At 35.7% G+C, this 24,542-nt stretch overlaps 1 protein-coding gene across 2 annotated transcripts in view; it reads left to right on the plus strand.

Annotated features, from left to right (window-relative positions):
- The window catches only part of grk4 (G protein-coupled receptor kinase 4), a 66,752-nt gene that overhangs the window by 33,298 nt on the left and 8,912 nt on the right, over positions 1-24,542 (plus strand). The window contains exons 6-15 of one of the 2 annotated variants that reach the window (XM_056461906.1): positions 536-628; positions 4,451-4,514; positions 5,382-5,522; positions 13,981-14,171; positions 17,174-17,211; positions 20,144-20,233; positions 20,321-20,529; positions 22,437-22,574; positions 22,680-22,817; positions 23,727-23,907. In XM_056461906.1, coding sequence (XP_056317881.1) covers positions 536-628; positions 4,451-4,514; positions 5,382-5,522; positions 13,981-14,171; positions 17,174-17,211; positions 20,144-20,233; positions 20,321-20,529; positions 22,437-22,574; positions 22,680-22,817; positions 23,727-23,906 — 1,282 coding nt within the window. In that variant the 3' untranslated portion in view covers position 23,907. The remainder of the gene's footprint in view (positions 1-535; positions 629-4,450; positions 4,515-5,381; positions 5,523-13,980; positions 14,172-17,173; positions 17,212-20,143; positions 20,234-20,320; positions 20,530-22,436; positions 22,575-22,679; positions 22,818-23,726; positions 23,908-24,542) is intronic. The other variant, XM_056461899.1, reaches the window with a different exon arrangement.

Consider the following 24,542-nt stretch of genomic DNA (forward strand, 5'->3'; position numbering starts at 1 on the left):
GACAATATTGCAAAAGCTTACTTTTTGCTTTAAATTAGTTTGATGTTTTCAGTTTAGTGACATGAATTAAACATTTATTCATTCATTCGTTCATTGACTTTTTTTTAAATGAATTGCTTGACTGTGATTTAACTTCTTAAAGGGACAGCTCCCATTGACTTCCATTGTAGGAAAAAGACATTACTAAGCAAGTCAATGGGATCTAGCATTCTTTAAAATGACTAGGTTAGGTGTATGCACCTCAACATGATTGTTTCTACATGAATAGTTGATCCAACTATTATTTCCCTCTGATTTTGGGAATCATTTACAGTTATGGTTGGGTTTAGGGGTAGGGAATAGCTATGGATTACATTTATGGACAAAAATGGATGTTACATGGATGTTAATACATGATCCATGAACTTGGCAAAATCACACCCACCACTGAGGTTCAATGATTAGATATGATATTTGATGTTTATTTGTACATGTTCTCTAAAGTTCCATATCATTCCTCCACAGCTTTCTCAAGCCTTTCTTCTTTATTTTTCAGGATAGTTCGTGAATATTTAAGTGGAGCTCCATTCTCAGCTTATCAGGAGACTATGTACTTTTCCCGTTTTCTTCAGTGGAAGTGGTTGGAGAGGTGAGTAGCTGATCTACATCAATCATTGTGATTGGAAATTAATTGAATTTTGCATTTTGTTTTTGTCTCTTTGATCGCAAGCTATGCATTATCAAGGCCCAGAAAGGTCCCAGCAAACAAACAACATCATAAGAATTTAATATTAGGTTAGATTTAGGTCACCAGCATCTAAGGACAAAGTTATTTTGATATCTAATAACGACTTGAAATTATGTTGATATTTTGTTGATTTTAGGTTGTGTTGAAAAGTGACCAAAATCCAACGTCGAGCCAACATCTTAAACCAACGTCATATTGACGTCAAAAACTGACATTTATTTGTCAGGTATGGCAACCAAAATCCAGCGTCTGATAGACGTCATTGTGGTAACGGCCACACAACGTCAAGCTGTAACATCATTAGACGTTGATGTTTTGTTATTTTTAGGTTGCATTGGAAAGTGACCAAAATGCAACATCTGTCTGATGTTGGACACAGCCTGATGTTGGGTTCTGACATCAACCTAATTTTTATTTTCAAACAAAATGCAACGTCCCACGATGTTAGAGTACAATATCATTCTGACGTCATGTTGATGTCCTGTGCCTGCTGGGGTAGTATAGACAATACTGGCCACATTTACACTGCAGGTATATGTACCCAATGTCGATTTTGGGACTATGGGCCCGATCATACACCCGGCGCAATAAGGCGCAAGATGTGTTTCCATGACGTGTTGCTAGTTTCAGACCAACACAACCTTAATTTTCCCATTTTCCACTACGTTGTTTAAATAGCAAATCTATTTGTACCACTTTGTAGACTCATGGGTGTTCTGGTCTTGAAAAGAGGTGTGTTAAGGCACAGTTTTGGCGCATTGCTATTTTGAGGAACTGAAATAGACTGCTCAATTTTTAGTTTATTCCCGACAATAGACTTTTGTATAATGTTATTATTGTTAGTAGAATTATTTATTAAATGCATATTTATGTTTGTTTTATTAAAAACAAGCTTAGATTTGTCTACCTATCAGGTTTTAGACCATATAGGGCATAAGACGTGTGTTTGGATATATCAGGTTTGGGTTGTTTGCCCACACTTCGTCATTATTGCTCATTTATTCGTTTACTGGAAATAAAACTAAATTTAGAAATAGTTTTGAAACAAATCTGTGCGCTTAACAAACGAAATTAATTATGTAGGCTAATGCTTGTTTTTCCACTTACAAAGTCCGCCTTGTAAATAGTAAATGCGCCATGGCGTGACGCAACTGACTCTTAAAGGGAATGTGAGATGAGACTCTTGATTGATTTATTCTCAAAACACACCAATATCACATAACTCATTAAGAAAATAAGCTGAACCCTATTAGACCATGTGCTGCGGCGCAGAGCGTATTTTCCCGTTCTTAAAATAGCAACAGTGGATTCAGACACGCACTTAATGCTTTTGCGCCCTGCGCTTCAGACTTTGCGCCTAGACCGTTAAAATAGAGCCCAAAATCTGTTTTTTTTTTTTGGTTAGCTGCTTAAATTTTCTTTTAAAAGAAACTCATATTCAATATCTGCATAAATACTGTACATAGCAAAACAACCCACGTAGATGTTCTGACCCTGAAGATAAATAAACCCGGATATAATAATCAGTGGATGCCCTGGACCAAGATGAAATTATTCTTATACAGTTTCTTTATTATTATACAATACAATTCAATATTATTATATAATACAATACTGTACTTGTGTTTTGGCTTTGTCTGAAGAGTGAGCATTGACTGATAGCTGTAGTGATAATAAAAGAGAGATTTCTTTGCTTGCTTCCTGTATTTAATCTAAAAGAGTTTAGCTTTTTCCATGTGCATAGCAACTTTGGCATTGTGTGCTATTTCTCTCCTTCTCTCTCAACACTGCTGCCAAGCATATTTTTTTGACAGCCTAATAAAGTTGATTTGTTAGGTTGTGATAGAAAAGTGCACATTTGGCTATTTTCTATTAATCTATGCTTTTTTGACCTGCAAGCATTGACTTATGCACCATTTGACCGAAATAGTTTTATATTTGTTACTCTCTCTCTCTCTCATTCTCTTTATTATATACTGTATATTTCAACACAACAATATAAAATATGGTTTGTCTTTATATGTGTGATTAAAGGTTTAGAACACATGCAGGATTTACTTCTGATGTCATTATCAGCATTAATGTTATTTGCAAACAATATTGACAGGTGAATATCTGATCAGTTTATTAAATTGGCAGATGCAAATGGGCACATTCAATTCACATCAGATTCCAGGGTTCCCACTGGTTATTGAATTTCTGGAGTATCATTGAATTTTGAAATTTCCATTCCTGGCATTGAATGTCAGGGAATGTGATAGAAAATGTTTGTCCAGGTCATAAAACATAAGGGTCTTTTGTTTGTTCCTTTTAGTTTTTAGTTATCAAAATGTAAACATTCCATACTGTATCATGCCATTTTATCCCTTTTCCTGGCAGTCACTTAAGACGTGTGTAGTCACAACGATGAAATTGTTAATTACGACAAACATGCAAAGAAATTATACATTTAAGAGCTTTGGTTACAAATTGATCACTTCAAAGACTGGGTGTTCATTCCTTTTACTTTTGTTTTAAAATGTTGAGGTAAATTAGCCATTTTTGCTTTTATAATGGCTACAAATTCATGAAAACTGATATTCAAGCTCAAACTATTTTAATATTATGCAAAGCATGGCATTTTTTCCGATCATTATAGGCCATGGAAATTCAGCTTTTATTCCCTGAAACTCAAGGGAAAGTCAGGGAATTTGACATTTGGTTAAGAGTGGGAACTCTGGATTTTGTTTCCACATTTGAATGAGGACTGGAATCGATCTGAAAATATCAGAATTCATGTGCTATTTTTTGCTTATATGATGCTTATATGATCATGGGTCATAAGTGATCTGTAGCTATGCAGTGTAAATGCGGCCATTGAGGTCATCCAGTGGTTTAGCCTTAATTTTATCATGAATGTGCTCTAAAGCCCATAATATGATTCATTTACTACACATACGTAAGCACATGCAAGTAGTCAAACAAACAAACTTAGTAAAAGTTTCATTTTGACTCTTATTCCTGTCTGGAAATTGATCTGGAAGTGAAGGAATATTAAAAGAAAATTATTTACCTTTCCGGACATTCAAGTCCAGTCTGACAAGTCTTATATGTTTAAAAAAACATGCAGGTGTATAGTAAATGACAACATTTTAATATGATATATCTCTTTAACATGACCATCATACAAAAATTAACACAACGAAAAAACTATTTGAAAACAAATCTGCTTTACAAGCTGCAGTTTAGGATTAGGGACGCACCAAAATGACAATTCTGGACCAAAACCGAAATTTTTGGATGAACTTAACCTGAAAACTTAAACCGAAATGATTGTTTATTATTTTATTAAATCATAGAAGTTTAGCCCAATGAATTACAATAATGTAAGCCAGTAAAACAACCTCATAGGCATTGACATTGAATGAGTCTAGAGGTTGCCATGACAGCACAGCAGCCTTTGGATGATGCATTGAAATGAATGAGTTTCATAGCGCAGCTCTTTCCGTGTCAGGTGTGAAAGCTGCTTTTTAGGCTCATATTTCCTGCTGTTTTTCTCCTTCGGTCCATCATTTTTGCCATCCGTAGTTGAAATGTTTTTATGAAAACAGAAGTTGTGTTATGCATAACCAACATTTTACAAAATTTTGAAAACTCATCTGTGTATGTACAAATTAAGTATACTTTGGGATTGATGGTGCATTGTTATTAGTGAATAATGCTTGAACTCTATTTAATCCGCAGGCAACCAGTAACCAAAAACACATTCAGACATTACAGGGTATTGGGCAAGGGCGGATTTGGTGAGGTGAGTAGTTTAATATTTTCGATTATTTAGGAATTTGACATTATGTTCTAGTAAGATTTTAAACAATAACCCTGTTTAATAGCTGGTTAATAAATGAATTGCAGTCATTTAATTCTACAGCATTTTTTAAAAGTTATTCACACATAGTCAATAAAAAAGTGCTTTCATATGAAATAGATACAGATTTTCTTCAACATGTAATGATTATGTTAGCATACAGTTAATAAATACACTTATATAGAAAAATAATATTGTAATAATCACCCATTTAAAATGTTATCACTCGATTGAATGGGTGTTATCCCTGGTTATCAGCTCATAGGTATAGGCCAGTAGGGGCCTTTTTCGCCTACTAGTAGGCTCAGAAGGCTGTTATCATCCATCTACCTGGTTAATCAGCTATACTAATAGAGAAGATTCCAGATCCAGACCTGTTTTTACATTACTGTAACGGTTGGGTTTAGGGTTGGGGTATGGGTGGACATTAATAAAATACAATTAATAGGAAATTTTAATAAATAATATAAATGATTCTCGTGGTTAATCAGCTATACTAATAGAGAAGACTCCAGATCCAGATCTGTTTTTACAGTACTGTGATGGTTGGGTTTAGGGTTGGGGTAGGGCGTTAATAAAATACAATTAATTCTCGTTACTTCTAGCCACAGCCATATGTGATCTATAGCTGATTAACCACGAGTATGGACGATACCAGCCTTTTGAGCCTACTAGTATGCACAAAAGGCCCCTACTGGCCCATATCTATCAGCTGATAACCACTGATAACGCCCATTCAATGGAGTGATAACATTCGAATCAGCTGGAAATAATAGTGTGTGAAAATGACTTCTTATTTCTTTCCACCAGGTTTGTGCCTGCCAGGTTCGTGCCACTGGTAAGATGTACGCCTGTAAAAAGCTGGAGAAGAAACGTGTGAAGAAAAGAAAAGGTGAAGCAATGGCATTAAATGAAAAACGCATTTTAGAAAAAGTTAACAGTAGTTTTGTAGTAAGTACTACTTTCTTTTTATTCCTCTTTTTTTACTTGACCTGATGTGATGGTTGCATGCTGGTCTTGTCTGTATTATTTGTGCTATGGACGTTTGCTATCTATCTATCTATCTATCTATCTATCTATCTATCTATCTATCTATCTATCTATCTATCTATCTATCTATCTATCTATCTATCTATCTATCTATCTATCTATCTATCTATCTATCTATCTATCTATCTATCTATCTATCTATCTATCTATCTATCTATCTATCTATCTGTCTGTCTATCAGTCTGTCTGTCTGTCTGTCTGTCTGTCTGTCTGTCTGTCATTCTATCTATCTATATATCTGTCTGTCTGTCTGTCTGTCTGTCTGTCTGTCTGTCTGTCTGTCTGTCTGTCTGTCTGTCTGTCTGTCTGTCTGCCTGCCTATCTATCTATCTATCTATCTATCTATCTATCTATCTATCTATCTATCTATCTATCTATCTATCTATCTATCTATCTATCTATCTATCTATCTATCTATCTATCTGTCTATCTGTCTATCTATATATATATCTGTCTGTCTGTCTGTCTGTCTGTCTGTCTGTCTGTCTGTCTGTCTATCTATCTATCTATCTATCTATCTGTCTATCTATATATATATCTGTCTGTCTGTCTGTCTGTCTATTTATCTATCTATCTATCTATCTGTCTATCTATATATATATCTGTCTGTCTGTCTGTCTGTCTGTCTGTCTGTCTGTCTGTCTGTCTGTCTATCTATCTATATATCTGTCTATCTATATATATATCTGTCTGTCTGTCTGTCTGTCTGTCTGTCTGTCTGTCTGTCTGTCTGTCTGTCTGTCTGTCTGTCTGTCTGTCTATTTATCTATCTATCTATATATGTGTGAATCAGTTTCTGTGAGGTTTTCATCATGTGTGAAGGTTTGTTATATACTCTAGTTTTATGGGAGGCAAATCTCTCTTTCATATGCGTTTGTCATGAGCAGTTCAGATAAATCTTGCTCAAAGCAGTAGTTCACAATGAAATCGATTGTTTACTTTCTGACTAGCTAAATCACAGAGCTGCTGGTTTATAACAGCTGTTCGGCTGCAGCAAGCCATAAAAATTTATTTAATATTTGCCGTGTTAAAAGAGGAATTTAAGTAATTTTCATGGTATAAAGATATTCAAACAAAGCATATTTCACAGGGCAGTCCTGTAACAATCTTGAAGTAGTCACCCACTTAAGACTGGAAACGCATTCCTGAAACGTTCAAACGATTTTGTCATTATTTTCAACCATGCAGTTTTTATGGAATGCTCTGTTCCAAGTTTGGTTAAAGTACAAATGAAATCAAAACTAACCATATTGATTTTGTTAGCTCACATTGCTAGTTTTGTGATGGAACATTTCATCTGTGCACGTCAATAAGAAAAAAATGGTTTGTCTTAGTGATCTAAAATTAAAACCTGAAAATGTGTCTGTTAGGTTGTAGTAACTCTTCTAAAACCATTTCCCGATCTTTCTGAATGAAAAAGCTACTTTACTACATCCAATCAGCTCGATAGAAAACAATTACAAGTGTTTAGAATGATATGTGGGCAAATGCTATTTACAGTTTTTCTCAGTGGCTTTGGTGCATTTCTCACAACACTATTTACATTTGCACAACAGTTAATGCATTTCTTAAAACAAATAGTCATTTGTGCACATCATAGTAGCAGTTTCTCATTCCTTCCAACAAATTACAAATGCTTTTGGACATGCATCAACTGCTTTCATACAACTCTCTGCTGTTTTATAATATTATCATTCGCTTATGTCATGTCAGTCAAACTTAACTAAACTTGTAAATGCTGAATAGTCAATCCATATAAGACTAATAGTCCTCATTTCGTTACTTGAGTCATTTCATACAAAAATGTTGAACTAGTTGTCAAAATCTGTCAAGCTAATTTACAAAACATTTTAAAAAAACTCCTGAAAATGTCTTCTAAATTGAACAATTTGATGAATAATTTACAGACCTATGTTCGGTTTCAATATGTACTGCAATATTGTTCACAGTTGTGCACAGCTCTACCCAAAGGAAGTTTATGTTTGTTGTAAATAAGGGTGTATTTATTCTTTTGCACAATGCTGTGAATAAATTAGAATTGCAAAAAGGCATCTGCAATAAAAATGTGAAACATACATATTAAGTGTCTTGTACTCAGATACCTCACTAAATGCAGTGATGTCTAACTTTACTGTAGTTTTCAAATGGCTGTGCAAATATAGTGCTGTCTTGAGCATTTCAGGAAGTGTCACCAAAAGACTTTTTTGCATTGGAAAAAATTAACAAAGTAAACTGTCATAATGAAAACATGACAAAGCCATTTGACTATCCTGTTCATAAACAATGGTGGCAGGACTTTTCATCTTGATGACACTGACACTTTCATTGACATCAGTACTTACTTTTGAGGAATGAGCTATCCATTTTGAGCAAGTGACATGCTTTTGAGGTTATCATCTTGGTTTTGCAGTTTGTACTAATTGTTTTGAGAAATGCATTAACTGTTGTGCAAATGTGAATAGTGTTGTGAGAAATGCACCAAAGCCACTGAGAAAAAACTGTAATATGATTGCAAAACATGCATTATTCTTGTGATGGTATAGCTTAAATTGTGGCAGCCGTTTCTTCTTTTTTTATACATTGTCTTTTGGAATGTGGTTCCATTGTATATAACCCAGGATCTGAAAAGCATTGTGTTTTAAAAGAGAGCAAGCAGCAGAACATGTGCACAGACGTTGCACACAGTGCCTGCAGTGTAATGTCGGCCTGTGATTCATTCCACTACAGCTGTAGAGCACCTGAGCCTCTGGCCACCCACACACACACACACACACACACACACACACACACACTAACACTAACACACACTGGCACATGCACACACAGGTGAAGGGTGCTGAGCATTGCAAATATGCTCAAGTGTCTTAGATATATAATGTAAATCCAAATCTAAAGCAAAGACAAATTAGTGTTTGTGCGTATGTACTGTAAAAGCATGCGTGTGTGTGTGTGTCTTTGTGTGCATTCATGCTACAGGCAGGAACGATTGCTCTTCATGAACTACTTCACAAATGAGAACATCCCTGTTGCCTGGCAACACTGACCAAACAGCAGCGTTAGAGAGTGAAGTCAAGTGCTCTAAACCCTAAACCCACACACACACACTCTCTCTCACACACATACACACACAAACATACTCTGCAGCCCCAGAGTGCATTCACTATGTATAAACAGACTCATGTTTAAAAGTTGAGGACGACAAGTAAACTCTAACAGTAGAAAGTGACATAATAGCATGACTAATGTGAGCTGTGTGTGATGGGAAACAGCTTTTATGCTCTTCACTGTTCTCTGCCTGTCTGTCTTATTGCACTGTTAACATGTAATATGGATATACTTAAAGAAGAAACAAACACACACACACACATGTAAATTAAAAAAATGCAAAACACTTCAAGTTATACAAACACACTCATGTAAATATAAAAAGCTGAACTAGGGCTGAAGTAGTGCTAGTGTGTTTAAATAATATTTATGCGACGTACAACTGTAATCAACATATGTGTGTGCGATGAGAAAACAAACCTTTATTTACAATGAAAGTCTTTTGTAAATCTTAATATATTATATATTATATTTATAATTTATTATTATTATTAATAATATATATAATATCATATATTATTACAGTTTTTCTCAGTCCCTTTGGTGCATTTCTCACAACACTATTTACATTTGCACAACAGTTAATGCATTTCTCAAAACAATTAGTCATTTGTGCACATCATAGTAGCAGTTTCTCATTCCCTCCAACAAATTACAAATGCTTTCGGACATGCATCAATTGCTTTCATACGACTCTCTGCTGTTTTATAACATTATCATTCGCTTATGTCATGACAGTCAAACTTAACTAAACTTGTAAATGCTGAATAGTCAATCCATATAAAACTAATAGTCCTCATTTCATTACTTGAGTCATTTCATACAAAAATGTTGAACTAGCTGTCAAAATCTGTCAAGCTAATTTACAAAACATTTTAAATCTTTTTTTTTCCTGAAAATGTCTTCTAAATGTAACTATTTCATGAATGATTTACAGACGTATGTATGTTGTAGGTTCAGTTCCAATATGTACTGCAAGATTGTTTACAGTTGGGCACAGCTCGACCCAAAGGAAGTTTATGTTTGTTGTAAATAAGGGTGTGTGTTTATTATTTTGCACAATGCTCTTTTAAAGACAGACCATTTAGAAATGGGTGATTAATAATTATATGAATGTAAACCTTCAAGTGGTGCTCACTGCAGAGCCACTTGGGCAGAGCTGAGCTCCAGCAAGGGGGAGCTTGAGCTCCAGCTCCTCCTTCCTTGCACTTCTTCTACGAGCGATGTCACTGGGGGTTGGGGTTAGGGGTGGGGTGGATGTACGCATTAAAACAGCTTACAGGAGGAGGAGCGAGAGCTCAAGCTCCCCCTCGCTGGAGCTCAAATGATTCTGCAGCGAGCTGTCTCTAAACTTTTGGATCTCATACAGCTCTCACCCCCCGCACTTTTGAAATATCCGCTATGCCCCAGCGTCACTGTACTGTAAAAATACTAATTATTGTTATACAGTGTCATAAAAAATGCTGCTATATCGATGTGCATACGTCCGGCCACGTATCAGATCTAGTCTTTACCTGTCATGTGTTGCCGAACTAAATTGTGGGTCCATTGGTGCTTGAAAAGTTGAGAAATTCCCATGCAGCACCGACGGACCCACAATTTAGAGCTTCAGCCAATCAGATCACAAAATTGCAAATATGCAAATTCCCCAGCTTAGACAATTGCCGATTGCGAACTTGTTGGGTGACGCTGCTATGATGATCGCGTCAGTTCCAACTTCAGTCATGGCTTCTGAAGTGAAGCCCTGTGTGAATTGGCCGTTAGTATATTTACATGAAGTATGTTTACTGAAAACTCAAGCTGCTTCAACTAGTTCATTTGTTTATTAGAGTATTTGAGGAATCATTTATTTCCTTTAAATTAAAAACAAAGCATCACTGTCACCACAAATGACCAAATTACAGCGTGGGCTCACAGTTTAGTTTCAGTCCACTCGGATTTTGGTGTTGTGTTTCCTGTAAAGCGTCTTTTGATGGCCCTCGTGGTCTTGTAGCGCTGCAGGTTTTCACAGCACCATCATCTTCTTGTTTGAGTTCACAGCCCGTTCCCACATCTGTCTGCTTCAGAAACCCAAACCACCCACAATGCTGGGTGTAACAGCTGAAGACTGAGAACCGCTCCCTCCTTCACACGGCGGTTTCCAACTTCTGCTCACACGTCACTCACAGGCTGAGGACATGCTGCTGTTATAATAATACACTGCTAGTGATTTAACCTTTCTAAACAGACTTTCTGAGGCAAACGTCACCATCATTTATTGCAACCTGGGCTTTCTTTCTAAATCTTTCCTAAGTATTAAACTTAAAGTTACTAGTCATTTAGTGTTACAGAAATGAGTGATTCCTCAATTTGTAAGGTACTTTTTGTACTTTTCAATGCTTTTACTCAGTCTGGCAGATGATAAAACGAGTGTAATAATGGCTTCAAACATACATACATATTCATCAAAAAATCACCACATAAACAACAACATTCTCAGGATAAACAAGTACAGTCCGAATCGAATGTTAGCACACACACACACACACACACACACACACACACACACACACACACACACACACACACACACACACCAACATATATATATATATATCATATTTATTTCTCACCTTATTAAAAACTTCAGGGCTAATGTTTATGTAAAATAAAATCTAATGATTACAGGCCCAACGTAAAAATTAAAAACATCTCTTAATAAAATGCAAATTGTAAACCATGTACTTTTTACAATGGACAACACAGGTCAGCTCATGTATTTTGTGGTTCCAGAGCATTTCATCTCATTTAAAGCCTGCAGTCCATGGACAATTGTAAGCCAATCAAACGGCAGTAAGGCTCGGTTGTAATTTGAATTAAAAAAAAAAAAAATCCACTACACTGAAAAGCAGCATGGCATCACTTCATTCTAGACACAGACGGAAGCCACATTTACTATGTTTTTATTCAGATTTATTGATATTTTGACAATACTTTATAGATATTATTATTTTCAAGTTTAGAGTCTTTTGTAACATTGCAAGCTTTAGATCAGGATTTTTTCACATTTCAAAGATGTCTGTCCATTAGGATGCACAATGGGTTCAAGATCTGTTACTGAAATTAAATCTCCAGTAATGTTGATTTAACTTTTTATGTAAAAAACATAAAATATCGATGTACTAATTCATTGAAACAAAGAATAGAATAGAACGAAGAAGAATTTTATGAAGATAAATTTTGTTACAAAAAAGGTGCAATCTGTACAACACAATCCTCAAAATTAAAGTAAAAATGTACCAATGTTAATGTTTGTGATTTTGAAAATAAATTTCAGGATTATACCAGTAATCTAAATGTTTTTGTATTTTATGATGGGATAATGTTCGGGAAGTACAACTGTTCTGGGGTTTCCCAAACAAAGACATAACTCACAGCTGAACTATCATAATACGATGAAAAGAACAACGTAGTGATGAGAGTTTCCCAAAACCCTAGTTTCTCTGTCGATCCATCGTTTGAACCATGTTAATTGTAACATAAAATGTCCATAATGACACTCCAAACGGGATGGTGTAGCAACTTCTTTAGAGAAAAATCCCATATTTTTTTTGTGCAGTTTATATTGTTTTACACGCACAAGCAAAAAAAAAATAATCAAATATTAGTTTTGGTAAAAACATGCACCCACTTTCTATATTAATTGAAATATATGTAAATGGTGCATATACGGCCTGTGTTTCCTTTACAAATATTATTGAGAAAATTCCATATTCTATATTAAAACATAAAATGACTTAGCTAACATATTACAATCTCATATAAATCGTTAGGCTAATGGTTGTAATTTACAGTAGATTATTTATTAAGAAAAGAAAAAAAATCTTTTTCATAATAATAATTATTATTATTAATGTATTATTGGTTATTATTAAGTAGGATATTGTTGTTTTTTTTTATATAAATTTAAATAATAATAAAAAATATTTTTACTTGACACATTCAAACCACTGCAGAGATGTTCTAACCAACAGGCCCATGTCATATATGCCTATAGTACAGATACATTTCTTAATAAATATTCTTCTATTATTTATAAGCATTAACGTATGCTATATATATTTTTGTTTTCACAAGCTTTGAAGACGTAATGCAAATTCTGCTGTTAAATAACAGGTCACTATAGCTTTCGTCATGAGTCTCGGCTGCGTTCAAAATGGCATAAATGTTTTCAAAGTGCATTACTAAGTGCAATTGTCAATATGAAGATCGCTAAATCTGAATTGTAAAAATACTTTGAAAGCAAATTACACCTAAGAAAGATGACTTCAATGTTTTTTCTTTAATCATTCCAAGTTTAAATGGTAGAATGTTCTAAACGAATAGGGCAAAGGGGGTTAACTGGGAATAGAACACAGCCAGGATCTATGCTTCTAACTATAGCTCCAGAGGTGTAGTTGGAAACGTACAAGCTTGTGATGCAGTGTGCGATTGTTCGGTGGAACGCCAAATCAACAAACTGTGTTTGTAACAACGCAACTTGCGACCTTAGTTGGCTAACAATGGTTTTCGTAAACACACCCTTGACCTGATGTCCACTGAAAGGGACAAAAATATATATACGGAAAAGGTGTTGAATTTTTATTATTATAATTTGGTCTCAGAAAATTCGAACATAATTCGGGTCTGAAGAGTTTAAGATTGCAATCGCTATGCTCTTATTCATGTTTCTGTCTGCATTCCTGTAATTGTGTGTAATATTGGGCTCATAAAATATTACAGTAAACAATGTATTTTGTGACATCACGAAAGAGCATAATATAAAACGACAGACATTATTTTCTCAATACAATTTCTATCATGCCGGAATAGTTGGCGGTTCATTCCGCTGTGGCAAGCCCTGATAAATAAGGCACTAAGCCGAAGGAAAATAAATGAATAAATGAAATTCTATCAACATATCACATAGCCCTAAGTTTCCCTATTAGCCTCTGTAAGACAAAAAGCGCTACTGTTTAAAACCATATACAGTGCACTTCCTGTGTCTCCGTTTCGGACCATACAGTTTAGTCTGTTTCTCCAGGAATAACTGTGTGCACTTACTGAAATACGCTGTATTACAGGTGCCAGTCATCCAGATGATTTACATCAGTGTGCTCACACCTAAACAAACATTTCTCATTTGACTGTTTCGCATGCAGCACGAGTTTCATGTTTCATATTTTCATGAATGGATAACAATGCGCCTCTTTATGTCTTTCTTTTCTGCCTCTAGGTTAGTTTGGCATATGCGTATGAGACTAAGGACGCTCTATGTTTGGTGTTGACCATAATGAACGGTGGTGACCTGAAGTTTCATATCTATAACATGGGAAACTCAGGTTTCGATGAGCAGCGGGCCATCTTTTACGCAGCGGAGATCTGTTGTGGATTAGAGGATCTGCATCGAGAACGGATCGTCTACAGGTGCGTTTGCATACGTTTTCCAAATCTACGGACAGATTGTTCAGGAAATCAGTGATTACGTCTATAGATTCTGTCTAGCTACTATGCTGGAGATTTTTTCACACAATTTGCATGGTAAATATTGCAAATTCTGAAAATTGAGAAATCCGATGGCCACGTAGATGTTCGGCTGCAGGATTTGAATGTATTTAAATTGTGTATATTTTTGAATCTTTACTTTCCATCTATGTTGGCAGGCATCAGGCTTCATGCAAAAGGAATATAAACAAATGCTTTTTATTCAAAGCAGGCACGTTCGGTTTATATTTACCATGTCACCACAGTTTTACTCATGTTAGTAATTTATTATTATTATTATTATTATTATTATTATTATTATTTTAAACCATTTAATACTTTTATTTAGCACTGATACAGATTAGCTCACTCTCGGCAACTCTCATATGGTCGCCCACTGAATGGTAGACCACATAGGAAAGTTGGGTTGCTGCTGAAAGTGCTGTTAGTGAGACCAGCAGGGGGTGCTCAATCTGTGGTCTGTGTGGGTCCTAATGCCCCAGTATAGTAATGGGGACTCTATACTGCTCAGTGAGCGCTGTCTTTTGGATGAGATGTTAAACTGATGTCCTGACTGTCTGTGGTCATTAAAAATCCCAGGATGATCTTTGAAAAAGAGTAGGGGTTTAATTTGCCCACTGACCTCTGTCCGTCATGATCTCCTAAGTATCACCATATCATAATTGGTTTCATCACTCTGTCTCCACCAATCAGCTGGTGTGTGGTGTGCAGTCTGGCATACAATGGGTGCCGTTATGTCTTCCTGGTGGATGCTGCATACTGGTGGTGGATGAGGAGATTCTCCCCAAAACTGTGTTAAGTGCTTTGAGGGTTGAGAAAAGTGCTGTATAAATATAAGCAATTATTATTATTAAATTGAGTACATATTTTGTTATGCTATTCTGAATTTTCTGTCAATAATAGACTGTTTAATAAAATGGACTCTGGTTTTTAAGAAAAAATTATTAAGCAGCACTATTAAAGTGATTGTTGCAAACATTGATAATAAGAAGAAATGTTTCTTGAGCACCATAAAAGCATATTAGAATGATTTCTGAAGGACCATGATAAGGTTGAAGACTGGATTAATGATGCTGAAAAATCTGCTTTGACATCACAAGAAGAAATTTTAATGTAAAATATAATGAAATAGAAATCAGTTCTCATGGTGTTTTAGGCCTAAATTCACAAAAATATTGTGTTGTAGGTCTTAAATAATAATAATAATAATAATAATAATAATAATAATAATAATTCCATACATTTATATAGCACTTTTCTAGACACACAAAGCACTTTACACAATGAGGGAAATCTCTTTATCCACCACCATTGTGTAGCATCCACCTAGATAACACGACAACAGCCATATTGCGCCAGGCTGCACACCACACACCAGCTGATAGGTGAAGAGGTGACAGAGTGATGTAGCCAATAATGATATGGGGATGATTAGAGGGTCTTGATGGACAGAGGCCAGTAGGCAAATTTGGCCAGGATGCCGGGGTTAAACTCCTACTCTTTGTCGAAGGATATCCTGGGATTTTTAACGACCACAAGGAGTCAGGACCTCAGTTTAACGTCTCATCTGAAAGACGGCGCTTACTGAGCAGTATAGAGTCCCCATCAATATACTGGGGCGTTAGGACCCACACAGACTGCAGGTTGAGAGCCCCCTGCTGACCGGGCGCAGCCCTGCTTAGCTTCAGTGGGCGAACATGAGAGTTGCAGAGAGCTAGCTGCCGGAAATTGAAATTTTATAATTTGAATTAACTTTAAACAGGTCTTCATTTTAAAAGTTCTCCAGGGAAAGTTACCTAATCGGGCCGACATCCATCCAATCACCAACAATCCATCTAAATATTTTTTTATTTATATGTATTTAGGTTTTTAATTGCAAAGCGATACAATTCACAACAGCTGTTAGACATTTTTACAGCACATTCTCTTAATTAAATTCCCTGATCAGAAAAAGAAAACTAAAAACAATTACACAAATTCTCATGTCAATATATTAATATATATCCCTTTATATAATCCATTTACACAAAAACTATTTACAGAAGTAAGGGTGAGCGGAAATAATAATTATAAATAGGCAGGAAACATCGCAAGATTTTGAAACAGAAACACATTAGGTTGAATAGGAGTTCCGCTCAATTCATTTGGACTAAAAGCAAACAAATATATATACAGTTGAAGCCAGAATTATTAGCCCCCCTGTTTATTTTTCCCCCCAATTTCTTTTTAATGGAGAGAAGATTTTTTCAACACATTTCTAAACATAATAGTTTTAATAACTCATTTCTAATAACTGATTTATTTTATCTTTGCCATGATGACAGTACATAATATTTGACTACATATTTTTTCAAGACACTTCTATACAGCTTAAAGTGACATTTAAAGGCCTAACTAGGCTAATTAGGTTAACTAGGCAGGTTAGGGTAATTAGGCAAGTTATTGTATAACGATGGTTTGTTCTGTAGACAGTCGAAAAAAATATATAGCTTGAAAAGGTTAATAATTTTGACCTTAAAATGGTTTTTAAAAAATAAAAAAACTGCTTTTAAAATAAAACAAATAAGACTTTCTCTAGAAGAAAAAATATTATCAGACATACTGTGAAAATTTCCTTGCTCTGTTAAACATCATTTGGGAAAAAAAAAAATCAAAGGGCCATTCATTCATAATGGTCTTAAAAAGAGTCTTAAAAAGTCTTAAATTTGACTTGATGAAACCAACAGAAACCCTGGTTCTTGTAAATTGTAATGATTCTTACACAATATTATCTTTTCCCCTTCATATTTGATCAAATAAATGCAGCCTCGATGATCATAAGCCAAAAAAAGTCATCGTGCAGTAAACAAACTTTTAAATAATTTAGTTAATAACAAAGTTAACACTCAGTTCAGTCCAATTCATGTTTTCTCTTTCTTTCACAGAGACTTGAAACCAGAAAATATTCTGCTAGATGACCGTGGTAAGCATTTCTTATTCAGCTTTTTTACAGCCTCTTTTTGTTGCTTTCCCTCCCGTTTATGTTCTGCATGTTTATCTTGACTTAAATATGCGCTCTCTTGAGTTCTGCTTGTAAGCAACATCTTAGCAACCACACTGCAATGTCCTGGCGTTCGCCCAAAACACCCTTGCTCAGCGGCGGCACGTTTTGCACAAACAAAAACTTCTCACATTCCTTCAGAAAATATACAAATCCGGTTTTTCCTTGTATGAAGATGCTTTTTACTTAGTACGATCACAAGTGAAGGACCCTGAACTCACGTGTAAATGGAAACTAAAGTAGTTTGAGTTAGTTCTCTTTCAACCACTTCCTGAGAAAACCATTTGATCTGATACTTTTGTCGTGCAGATGCTCATGTGGTGAAATGCATTCGAACCACCAAAGTCCTACTCTCTGCCTACTGAACAAACATTTGTATATACTGTTATGATAAAGTGCACCAAAACAACCAGATCACAATATAAATCGTAGTTGCCATTCACATACTTTTTCAACTCTAGATTTTGTAACAGGTTTTGTTAAACAGAAATACATTAAGTATATATCTATAATTTCTAAGCTCATTATGGAAAATTCTTAAACACATGAAGGATATTAAGGTTTGAATAATACCTTATACCTTGAAAAATGGATCAAATTGTTTTGATTTAAAGAGCCCCTATTATACATTAAAAAGGATCATATTTTGGTTTTGGGGGTCTCCAACAACAGGCTGATATGCATGCAAGGTCTAAAAACACTTTCATTGTCTTATAATATGCATTTATTTTTACCTAATTATCCCAGCGACTCCAATATGAATTGTTCAGCGATTCATTTGTTCCCAAACCCCTACTTAGTGCGAAGCTAATCTGCGCTGATTGGACCGATGACAACCTGTTGCATTCAGTGCACATAGTGAAATGGCCACCACGGCTTATCAACAATATTGAAGTAGTCAGAGTGCATAGTGTATGTGTGAGCATACCTGCCAACACTCCTGTTTTTCCCGGTAGTCTCCCATATTTCAGACCCATCCCCCGCCACCCTCCCGTTTTGTTATTTATCCTGGAAAACTCCCATAATAACACTATCTTTCCCCTTACAATTCCAATAATATCCAGCTGAGCACAGCGTCTTCATGACTTGATTCAACTGGGATCTGCTACGCTGTTTGTGGGCGGGGCTGCAGGTTTAAATTTTCCTGGGTTTGCACGTGCTACAATTGGGCGGGGCTTAAGTTTCTAATCAATGTCACGCCAAAACGGCTGAAGAATTGTCTAGCGATAATAATCTAGCGATATATAATGTTCTTTAGGCTTTCAAGCAAATTTTTTTGTTGTTGCATAAATAAAATAGAATTAATTCTAACTAAAGTTACTTTCGGGCTGCCTATTTCATTTTCAGGCTGCGGAACTTTCTACCCCTGATAAATAAGGGACTAAACCGAAGGAAAATGAATGAATGATATCAGAAATTAATAATAGCATTAACGTCTGCATGAAATCAAAATTTAAAACATTTATTTTGCTATCACATATTGTTAATCTTAAAATGAACAATTAATCAGTGCAAGTTAATCCTCTGAAAAAAATGTTTTGGTAATCTTTAATCAAAATCAGAATCTTCTACGGTGCAATGGCTGTTCTTCTTTGATGTCAATTTGATGGCTTTGGTGATATATGTTTAGCCACGCCCCTCCAACCATTAGTTTGCTGCGAAAGAATGTAAAAGATGGGAGGATCGCAAAATAAAACTCCACCCCTACTCAATATTCCATTTCAGTGGGCTCTATGCACAGCTAGTGTTTTTCAGCCAACAATAAACTTCCAGTGAAAGCTTAATGTGACTATTTTCAATCTTATAAGGTTCCTTATACAGCATCGATGTTGTAATGTAATTAAAATATTATCAGTTAAATAGACTTAAGCATTTATTTAGTTGTTGAGATGAAACACTGTAAACACTAGCACCGTCAATGGCAGAAGGCTAGCTCAATAACTCCATTGCTTGATTGTTTTTTTTAGACTTTATTAATCCCAAAAGGAACTTCACGTCACAGCAGAGCTCTCCATATTATAAGATAAAATAAATTACATATATAAAAAGGCAATAATATTAATAAAATTACATTCATACTGCACACCTTAGTTTCAAACAATGATTAGACACTAGTCCATATCTACAGTATCAATGCTATTACAATTCTGCATAATTCATCTAATATGACTTTGAAAATACTGGGGGTTAAATAAAGTTTCATATTTTAAAGAGATGGCAGGGGAAAATGGAATTTAATGCAGTGCTTTTTGTCCGATCTGAGACCCATTTTATATCGGATATCAATCAGGCAGTAAAGATCACAGATATTTAAAGAAATCAGACCTTAAACGTGGCGATTTTGTAATGACAAGACAGTTCACCTGTAGTGCTTAGGTTGGCTGACTGAAAATTAAAAGTCTGGGCATATAGCCCATTGGAAATAAATCATCATACTGAAATAAAGCCCGCAGAAACTTCCTGTTCACACAGCCTTTGAAGGTTAAGCTTTAATCTACGAAAAGCAGCCATTGCAAGATTTCCTGCATGCTCTTTGTGACTGAATGCAGAGTGAATGTAATTGTGCATCTGCAGCGTTTTACACTGTAGGCAAACTGATAATGATCAAACGTGTGCACAGTTGCAAAATCGAAAGCGAAAGTAAAGTTGCGGCGAGTTTACTATGGTGCGATATTGGGTATGATGAAATAAGGGGAAGGTATGTAAACCGTAATGCGAGTGATCGCTGAAAATGCAGGTGAAACCAGGACCTAAAGGGAAGATTCTTTTTACCTGAGCTGATTTGAAGCTTGTCGTGTTTGGGCTTGTCAGGAATGACAACACTGCAGATTTTTAATGCAATGCTGTTCTTCAGGGCACATCCGTATTTCTGATCTGGGACTGGCAGTGCAAATTCCAGAGGGCGAGACGATACGAGGGCGTGTTGGCACAGTGGGGTACATGGGTAAGAGCCATAGACACTTTCCCTTATCTCTTCTGCTGTGCCTGTCGTGGAGTGTTTGACCTCATTCTTATGCATATGTGTTTTTAGCCCCAGAGGTCATCCAGAATGAGAGCTACACCTTCAGTCCTGACTGGTGGGGTTTGGGTTGTCTAATATACGAAATGATTCAGGGTCAGTCTCCTTTCCGTCGCCGTAAAGAGCGAGTGAAGAGAGAGGAAGTGGACCGGCGAGTTTGTGAGGACCAGGAGGAATATACTGAGAAGTTCGCAGAAGACGCTAAAGACATCTGCCGTCAGGTGCACACTTAATGCTCTTCAGGGGGTTTGAGCTGTTGCTCGTAAAGAGAATGCAGGAAGGATCGTATTATGAGATGAGAACATGTGAATGAAGCCATGTGAATGAAATCATTTGTAACCGGTGGGAAGCTCTTGCAGGAATCTTTTCCTGAATAGTGAGTTTTATAGTAAATTCAAGAGATACTGGGATCAGTGGCTTAACAAAATTTACAATTACACATTTTCTTAAATGTAAATATTAAATAATGGATATATTCAGTGTTATATTCAGTATACATCAGTGTTATTTTAGTTATAAAATGATTTTTGTGGAGTTATTTATATACATTTATGATATATGTTGAGATTTTGAATTGCCATTTATTAGCTTCTAATTGTTTTGAACAAATTTTTATTTATTTATTTGTTTTTGGACATATTTTAGCGATTTTTTTTTAGCTTTGACTTATATTTTACATATATATATATATATATATATATATATATATATATATATATATATGAGCAAAATCACACTCATAGCGATATGACTGAATATCAGCACTGGTGGGCGGCATGCGTTGGCTCAAGTGACGATATACAGCCATATCGCACTTCTACGAGTGTGTATATAAATAAGAAAATCAAAGTTAATCAGAGTCTCAAAAATCCTTTTGTTTGAGGAACTACTTTCCTCCGCCATTCATTCAAATCTGCAGCTGATGTCAGAACAGCAGAAACCGTTGCTTAAAATCACGTCACTTTAGAGCTAGTATTTGAATGATTCTCTAGCGTAATGTCTAAAGTGATGACAAAACAGGTGATTTTGCTCACATTTTTAGATTATAGGGCTGAAAGGCATGAAATGCTATCAGTCTAGACACATTTCCCAGTATTTTTCTGTTGCAATTGGGATGTCACAATTATAAACCCCGAAAAAGCCAAAGCAAAGCAAGCACAACTAGTATAAATACTATAGTATAAATACAGCACTACAACATATAAAAGAGAGAGATCGACTTAGAATGTCACTTACCTGATATATAATGATTTGATCAGCTGTAGTTTGAAATACGAAAAGAAAACACATGCTAATAAAGAGTTTTTCTCCCCTTAGGACTTATTATGCAGACTCTGTCGCCATCTTGTGGCGCAACCGTCTTTGCTCTGCTCAGTATGACAGGCTGATGGCTGCCAACATGTTGAATCTGTGAGATTATAAATAATAAAAAATAGGCACTATAGTTAAAAAATAAACTGCATAGTTGCAATCTAAACAACTACATTCTTGTCTAAAAAAGCCTCAAAAGTACACTATGTTGTCCAACAGCAGCAATATTTGTCAAACTGTAGTGAGTTTATATATCTGCTGTCACTCTATGTGGGCGGGGTAATACAGAAGGGTGAGGAGGCTGTAGGAGTATTGCACAGCCAATCATGTGTATCATATATATATATATATATATATATATATATATATATATATATATATATATATATATATATATATATATATGAAATAAAATGAAAATAAATAAAATAAATAATGAAATAAAATTAAATAATTTTAATAGTTGTATTTAACAAAACACAGCACATTAAACCTACTGAAAAATGTAGGATGAATACCTAGAATGGCTGAAAAAAAAATAAGCTCGTAAACAACACATTTTAACACATTATTTAAATTACTTTTTCATTAAATTAATATTCTCTGTCTTGTACTCTATTACTCATTTGTCAAATTGTAGATGACATTGTAAATAATGTTTTATAATCAGTAAAATTTTCTGTATGGGAAAGCGTAGTTTGTGGAGGAGTGTGTTGTTTAGTCCTCTCTCATGGTGTCATGGAAGACTATGACCTCGAGGTCAGTTTGACTTCCACTGGGATTTCAGCCTCTCTTTCTTTCCCTTTCTTTTCCACAGTTGTTATGTAAAGATCCAAAGGAGCGCTTGGGCTGTAGGGGCAGTGCAGCGGCTGAAGTCAAAATGCATCCCATTTTCCGCAACATCAACTTCAAGCGGCTGGAGGCCAACATGCTGGACCCGCCGTTCTGTCCAGACGTGAGTCTAGAAAACTGCCTGCTTTCTTCCAGTGTTTTCATCTGCTTTATTCAAAAAATAGAACATGTATGATTTTTTTAAAATGGATGTGTGTGGTGTTTTTAGCCAAGAGCAGTTTACTGTAAGGACGTCCTGGACATAGAGCAGTTTTCGACAGTCAAAGGTGTAAACCTGGACCCGACAGATGACGATTTCTACCACAAGTTTGTAACAGGGAGTGTCTCCATCCCATGGCAAAATGAGGTATTACACTTTAGTATTTTAAATAAAAAAAAATTAAGTTTTAAGTTATATATATTTATATTTATATATTTATATTTTACTTATTGTGCTTTTTAGTAAAGAGTTAGCAGCAATTAAAATAACTGCATTCTTTAACATTGACTTAATTCAGTGGGCCCAGAATGGCTGATCATTTTATTTCATTCATTTCACTTCAGCTTAGTCCCTGATTTTTCAGGGGTCACCACAGCGGAATGAACCACCAACTACTCTGGCATATGTTTTATGCAGCAGATGCATAATTGTAATTCATTCTTTTAAAAACATGCTTATGCTTTCAATGGCTGCATTTATTTGATCACAGATATATTACAAATAGTACTGGGCAAAGATTAATCACATCCAAAATAAAAGTTTGCTTTGATATAAGATGTGTGTGTGAACTATATATATTTAATATGTATATGTAATACACACATACATAAAACAAATCTGAACAAAATTTTATTTATATATAATGTGTATCATGTACATATATATTTGATATGTAAATATAAAAAATTAAAATAAAATATTTGCATGTATGTGTGTATTTATATATGCACACACATAATAAATATAGCACATCAAACCTGTTGCTCTTTTATGAAATTATGGTAAATTATGGTACATTGCATTTAAACAACAGTTTTAAATCGCATTTTAAATCGCAATCACAATTTTGATGAGATAAATCACAGTTAGATTATTTTCTCCAAATCTTGCAGCCCTAGTAAATACATTAACTACTGAAGCCATATTGTAAAGTGTGACCTATATTTGTATATCTTAAAGTTACAGTGTGTTCACAATGGTGTCAGCTGAGGATTTGTATTAAAAAAAATGTGAACTGTGTGTGTGTGTGTGTGTGTGTGTGTGTGTGTGTTTCAGATGATTGAGATGGAGTGTTTTAAGGAGATTAACGTGTTCGAGATGGACGGAGTGCTGTGTGCTGATCTGGATGTGAACAGACCCAATCCAGCACCGAAGCGAGGATTCTTCTACCGTTTATTTCACCGAGAGGCAAGTGGTAGTGCATCGCCCGCCGTGCTCAGAGGGGGAGGGGCTTGAGGTACTTCTGGATCTTTCTGCACAGACTTTTCCAACACTCACTCTTTGGTTTTATTTCCAGTTCACCTTTGATTAACCATTATGAACTTGAATGTCTCTCAATGGCCAGACAATGTCTCAGTTCGGTCTGTCTGCCAGTCAATGTTCATACCTCAGGGCTGACTGCATGTAATTTGTGTGGTACTATATATATGCATATGTAACCCACCGGGTCCAACTGCACCCAACACGGTCTGAGCTGGGATTGAACCGATGATTCTTTGCATGGGAGTCGTTTGCTCTAACAAGGAGGTTAAAGACCATGGCCTCTAGCGTCTGTCGCTAGAGCACGTTTTGAGGTCAGAAGAGTGAGGTTTACCTGCATAGCACTTCACTAGCTGGCCTCCATTACGCTCACCCCCTAAGCCTTAATCCCATCCCGGACGAGCCCCCAAGTGTAACCCACCGGTCCTGCTTCACCCAACCTGGTCTGAGCTAGGATCAAACCGGCGATTCTTTGCATGAGAGTCGGTTGCTCCAACAAGGAGGCTAAAGACCATGGCCTCTAGCGTCTGTCGCTGGAGCACCTTTAGAGGTCAGAAGAGTGAGGTTTACCTGCATAGCACTTCGCTAGCTGGCCTCTGCTACACATACATT

The sequence above is a fragment of the Danio aesculapii genome, chromosome 1, assembly GCF_903798145.1.
Source record: "Danio aesculapii chromosome 1, fDanAes4.1, whole genome shotgun sequence".
Classification (NCBI taxonomy): domain Eukaryota; kingdom Metazoa; phylum Chordata; class Actinopteri; order Cypriniformes; family Danionidae; genus Danio; species Danio aesculapii.